This window comes from Neovison vison, chromosome 3 (genome assembly GCF_020171115.1).
Source record: "Neovison vison isolate M4711 chromosome 3, ASM_NN_V1, whole genome shotgun sequence".
Taxonomy (NCBI): domain Eukaryota; kingdom Metazoa; phylum Chordata; class Mammalia; order Carnivora; family Mustelidae; genus Neogale; species Neogale vison.
In genome coordinates, this window is record NC_058093.1 from 223585840 (window position 1) to 223591839 (window position 6000).

General features: G+C 51.8%; 1 protein-coding gene across 4 annotated transcripts in view; it reads right to left on the bottom strand.

Moving 5' to 3' along the window:
• LOC122903316 (trichoplein keratin filament binding) overlaps positions 1-5776 on the bottom strand; it is a 29175-nt gene extending 23399 nt beyond the window's left edge. For 3 of the 4 annotated variants that reach the window (XM_044244076.1, XM_044244078.1, XM_044244074.1), the window contains exons 1-4: positions 5674-5776; positions 4015-4208; positions 2795-3005; positions 2150-2206 (exon numbers count right to left, since the gene is read on the bottom strand). In XM_044244076.1, the coding sequence (XP_044100011.1) occupies positions 2150-2206; positions 2795-3005; positions 4015-4208 (462 nt within the window). In that variant the 5' untranslated portion in view covers positions 5674-5776. Of the gene's footprint in view, positions 1-2149; positions 2207-2794; positions 3006-4014; positions 4209-5079; positions 5339-5673 lie in introns of those variants that run through there. The other variant, XM_044244075.1, reaches the window with a different exon arrangement.
• Between the last annotated feature and the right edge of the window lie 224 nt (positions 5777-6000).

Sequence of the window (6000 nt, forward strand, 5' to 3'; positions counted from 1 at the left end):
GACTAGGCAGTTCTAAGCAAACCATAAGAGTTGTAACAAAGGAGCACAAACTTTTCTCCCAGCACCCTGGGGGTTGAGCAGGAGCCAGGCAGTGGACACTGAAATGGAAACAGGATCTGAAAGACCACCTCTGGCTGCTCCAAAGTATGGAAGGCCTCAGGGCAGCAGGAGCTGGCTGAAGGACAGACTCAGCCTTCTGCCTGGCTCCTCAGAACTCCCTCTGCAGAGCTGGATAAACACGTACTCCCGTAGCAACAGATGCGACATATCTGGGGGTAGTCAAGAAGAGATTTCGGGATGAGGGGGTAGCGCCTGGGTGGCTCAGTCGGTTAAGTGTCCGACTCTCCATCTCAGCTCAGGCCCTGATCTCAGGGTCCTGAGTTCAAGCCCCATGTTGAGCTCTACACTGGGCGTGAAGCCTACTTCAAAAAGATGAAGAGAGAGAAGAGATTTGAGTTTAAAGAATCTTTTGGCTCAGAAAATGAATTACAGCACTACCTAAAAGCTTTTATTGGGGAAACCATCAGAGAGAAAGAACCAGAGCGCAAGCAAAGGGAGAAGCAGGCAGAGGCAGAAGCAGGCCTCTTACAGAGCAAGGAGCCTGATGTGGGACTTGATCCCAGGACCCTGGGATCATGACCTGAGCTGAAGGCAGATGTTTAACTGATTAAGCCACCCAGGGTTCCCTAATTTGAGTGTTCTAAATAAATGTTTTTTAAATAAAGATTTTATTTATTTGTTTGACAGGGAGAGAGAGATCATAAGTAGAGCAGCAGGCGGGGTGGTGGGGGAAGCAGGCTCCCCACCAAGCAGAGAGCCCGACATGGGGCTCAATCCCAGGACCCTAAGACCATGACCTGAGCCAAAGACCTGAATGTTCAGTAAGTGCTGGCTCAAAGGAAGAGGTTTAACCCACTGAGCCACCCAAGTGCCCCATTTTTTTTTTTTAAGATTTTTATTTATTTATTTGACAGACAGAGATCACAAGTAGGCAGAGAGGCAGGCAGAGAGAGAGGGGGAAACAGGCTCCCTATTGAGCAGAGAGCCCAACGCGGGGCTCAATCCCAGAACCCTGGGATTATGACCCAAGCTGAAGGCAGAGGCTTTAATTCACTGAACCACCCAGGAGCCCCTAAATAAACATTTCTGAGTTAAAGATTTTGGAGCACCAACCTACACCCTCAAATGGCCAAGGAAAGTCTTAGTGCTAACTGTATAAAACTCTAAACCACCAAATTACTCCATTACTTAGTAACTAGCAATTTCCAAATATAATTAGGAATAAATAAACTCATCCCACCAAAGAAAGACACAAAGTTTAAGTTGAAATAAATTACTGACAACATCACGGGTCATCTTCCTCTAGCCCAGTCTCTGTGGAAGAGTGCCGCTCAAGCCAGACCAGCCCTCCCTTGCTCCCAGATCTCATCCATTGTCCTCCTTTCTCCTGCCACCCCAGTCTGGCTTCCACCACCACTTCCCTAGCTTCACCCCTTCCTGCTGACTTCCACGGTGCTACCAAAGCTACTGTTCCCTAAAATGCAGCTGGGTCCCGCTGTACCCCTGCTTAAGATCATCCAGGTGCTCTCCATGCTTCCAGGAGAAGGCCACACAAGACTGGCTGGGGTCTGGGCCCACCTGGCTCACCAGCCTCATTTCCTGCAGTTCCCCTTCCCTCTCTGACGGTGCAACCTCTCAGCCACTGTTGCTCTGTGGACTCGCTCAGGCCTGATCCTCGCTCAGCTGCCTCAATCTGCAATGTCTTTTCCTCACCTCCATACCATCAGGTAAAAGCCCGTGTCCTTCCAAACTTCACCCCAGCAACTCCTCTGAGATGTGTCTCTGACCCCCATCTTTCTGGGCCTGCCCAGCCCACTGCAATCTGCACTGTAACAAGCTGCCCACTGTCTCCTGCACTGGGCAGCGAGCTCTTGAAGAGTGGGGACCCCACCTAATCTCCACATGCCCAGGGGCTAAACCAGGCAGCGAATGTTCAGTAAGTGCTGGCTCAAGACCAAACGAACCAGATCTGCCTGGTGCATTTTTCAGATGGCTGTTCTCTCCTGTTTCACCCCCAGAAAGAGATGCAAGTTGAAAAACAAGAAGGGAAACATGATTTCATCTACTGAGGCAAATCAAAGGTTTTCACCTCTCGAAGTCTGGGGTGGTTCTTTTTCCAGTGTTCGTATAAAAGTTGTTCAGCAATCTGTCAAGAAAACACAAAGCCTCATGTCACTTCTCAAATCCATTCGCATTTTGGATAAACCCCAGCAGAAGTCAGCTCGGGCTGAGTGCCCCTCCACTGGCTCGCTGTCACCGCACCTGCCCTTCAGACCGCCTGCCCGCCGTGCACCCCTGGCTCTGGGAGACACCGGAACAGAACCAGACAAGCCTGACAAATGACTGCCACATGGTGATGGAAAGGTGCCAAGATCGGATGCTACAGATGGGTCCCAGATGTGACAGATCCATTGCAAAAGATAGACCAGGCTTCAATACACAGACTGGGGCTCACCATTCCCCACAAGTACTGCCAAGCCTCTGCAGGACCACGGGACTGGAATAAAGGCAAAGGACTCGGAGGTCATGATTTAAGGGGCCAAAGAGAATAGAAGTGATTCATGCGAAACACACGTTTAGAACAACATAGCACAAGCCCCTTGCCCCGCAGGCTCTGCTATTAACGGCGGGCTCATCAGACCAGAGTGCCCAGGGGCAGCCCCCATATAAGCCGCACTGACCAGCTAGGGACACTCCCACTCTCCTAGGCTCCTAAGGGACTAGAAGACATTACCAGTTTCCTCTGCTCTTCTCGGGCCGACTTCAGATTGCCATGCCGCTCCCGGATCCTTCCCTCCCGCAAGTCCATGCTTAGCCGCAGTGCCTCCAGCTCTCTGGCGAGCAGGTCCTGCTCCTCCAGCAGCAGCTGCCTGAGTCTGTCCCGCCTGCCTTCCAGCTGCTTCCTCTTCTCCTCCTTCAACTTCTCTCTCTGATAGGCATACATGCTGGGGGTAGAAGGAGCCCTCCCTACATCAGTCATGTGACAGCCACCCGCCGCACACTCTGCTCTGCTCTGCTGTGTGGCCAAAGAGGCTAAGATGGACGTGACATGGTGACCCAGGAAAGTGTCAGCAGGTCACAGAACGCTATGCATAACAGCAGCTTGGTTTCACAATAAGGAAGTGTACAGTGGTCTCCCATATGCACACAGTCACAGCAGTAGCTAACGCTTGAGCAATTACCATGTACCAGGTACTAGATACATGGATGGCTTCCTATTCACCATAAATCCTAAAAAGTGGATTCTGTTGTAGCCCCACATCACAGAGGAGGAAACAAGGCTCATTGACACAGCAAGTGACACAGTCAGGATTTCCATCTAGGTTTGTCTAACTCCAAAGCCTATGCTTTTACCTTCCATGTTTTTTACATTTATTTCTGTAACAATGGGTGTGTGTGTGTGTAATTTATACACACACAGCTGGGGAAAAGTACGGGAGGATTTGCATCAGACTGTTAACTGTGGTTCTTTCTGGGGATAAAGGGTCACCCGGAGACTCCCAGATTCTACATATATTTCTTATTGTTTTCTCTTTTTCAATGCAAATATATTATTTCACTGATGATCTTTCTTTTCAGTTTTCAACTGGAAACACATGACTATGCAGGGAACCTATGCCATCCGGCAAACTCCTCCAGAAAACGTGCTGTTAAGCCACTCCCTCACCCCCACACCCTGTTCTTTTTTTTTTAATATTTTATTTATTTATTTGACAGAGAGAGATCACAAATAGACAGAGAGGCAGGCAGAGAGAGAGAGGGAAGCAGGCTCCCTGCTGAGCAGAGAGCCCGATGCGGGACTCGATCCCAGGACCCTGAGATCATGACCTGAGCCGAAGGCAGTGGCTTAACCCACTGAGCCACCCAGGCGCCCACCCCCTGGGTTCTTAAAGCCACATATCCTGACCAACAAGTGGCTTCCTGCCTCTGTCCCCCTAAAGTCACTGTAGTTACCTCCGCTGGTAGGAGGTCTTGGAGCTCCATTCAGCCTGTTTGAAGCTACAGATATCAGACATCCTGAAGTAGCGGCTGTTCTGGTCCCACTGTTGCCGAAGCCGGGCCTCCTGCTCTCGGTGTCGCTGTCGGGCCATCTGCTGGTCCAGAAGCCTCCGGCTGCACCAGTAAGAGGGCAGAGTGGGGAGTGCCATCTGAGGAGAACGGCAATGATAGGAAAATGAGCCTGCTGCAGCCCCCTAATGAGTGGTCTTCACCTCTTGGCTGCCCCCGGAATCACCCTACTCCAGACCAATGACATCAAAAAAAGTCTTAGTGCAGCCCCCCAGGTAGCAGCATTTATCAAATGCTTTGCGAATCATCACTTCAAATAAGCCTGGACTGCACCCAGCTGTGAGCCAGACACCATCGAGGATGCTGCAGATGAAGGCAAGAAACTGGTCCTAGCAATGCTGGTCCAAACACTTGGGGACTTCAACGCTCCTCACAAAATAACAGGGATAATGATTTCAGGAACACATATATGTGCCAAACTCTTGACATATATGATATTTTTTTTATTGTTAAAATCACTCCATTATTTGGCAGGTGAGCAAACTCAAACTCAAAATGGTGACTGGGTGGCTCAGTGGGTTAAGTCTCTGCCTTCGGCTCGGGTGGTGATCTCAGGGTCCTGGGATTGAGTCCTGCGTTGGGCTCTCTGCTCGGCGGGGAGCCTGCTTCCCTCTCTCTCTCTGCCTGTCTCTTTGCCTACTTGTGATCTTTCCCTGTGTGTCAAATAAATAAATTAGATCTTTAAATAAATAAATAAATAAAATTTTAAAACAAAACAAAATGGTGAAGTGGCTTGCCCAGGATCACAGAGCTAGGAAGCAGAGGAAATGAAAGGACCGGGATCCTATTTCATGACAGTGTCAAACCAAGGCCTGGGCTCTGTAGACAGCAAGAGGCTGCCTGTGGGGACCAATGTGCCCTGGCTCTGGCAACCCCCAGGGAGCGTCCCAGCCCAGCGGTCACAGCTGGAAGTGTTCTGGATTGGCATGGAGGCCACATCCCTCAACTTACAGATGGAGAAACTGAGACCCAGAGAAGAATCGAACCGAGGAAAATGGGAACACAACGGAGGCTTGAAAGCTGAGAGCAGTCTCACTCCAGGCACCTCCTTCCCTAAGCCCAGAGCTGCCAAGATGGACAGGGTCTACACAGTGCTTGGCTACGACGGTGCTTACGGAACGTCTGTTGAATAGGCGGATAGGTCTGGGTGCAGGCCAAGCCTCAGACGCGGTGCTCAGAGCTGGGGAAAAATAATCCACATCTATGGGCCAAGTTTAGCCTGCGGTTGCCAGTTCACAACCTGTCTTGGAACTGTGGCAAGGTGCACCTAAATTTTTCCTTGCCCTGTAAGCCGCCCGCGGAAAAGTTTTGCACCAAAAATCAAGAAGCGAGACTCCGGTCCCAGATAGGTCCCATACTTCACACAGCCCCAACGTCCACAGACGACAAACGGGGTTGCAGAGCAAGGCGTCGGACCCAGAGCGCGCAGGGACTGCGGGTCCCCGGACGCCAGCCGCGGTTCCCGCCAGCGCGTGGCCACTGCGGCGGGGCTCCCCGAGTCCCGACCCCCACGCCGGCTCCGGCCGAGCCCATCCTCCGACTCACGTTCCTCCGCGCCCCGGAACTTCCGAAAAGTGCCCCCGCTAAGCTCCTGCATGCCCCAACCAAGGCCAGCAAGTCCCGCCCAGCCGCGCTGCACCAACGCCCGCCGTTTCTCCGCTCGTTGCCCGTGGCAACGGACGGACGACGGGGTGCCGCAAGGGCCAAGCCTCCTCCAGAGCGATACCGAACGCGCGGAGAGAAAGGAGGCTGCGTTTTTTTTTCTCTGGCGCCCTCTCGTGGGAGGCGGGAGATCAATCCCAAACGTCGCTCGTCCCGGAAACAGGGAAAGATGAAGGTAAGGGAATCCTCACTACTCCGCAAAAATCAGAA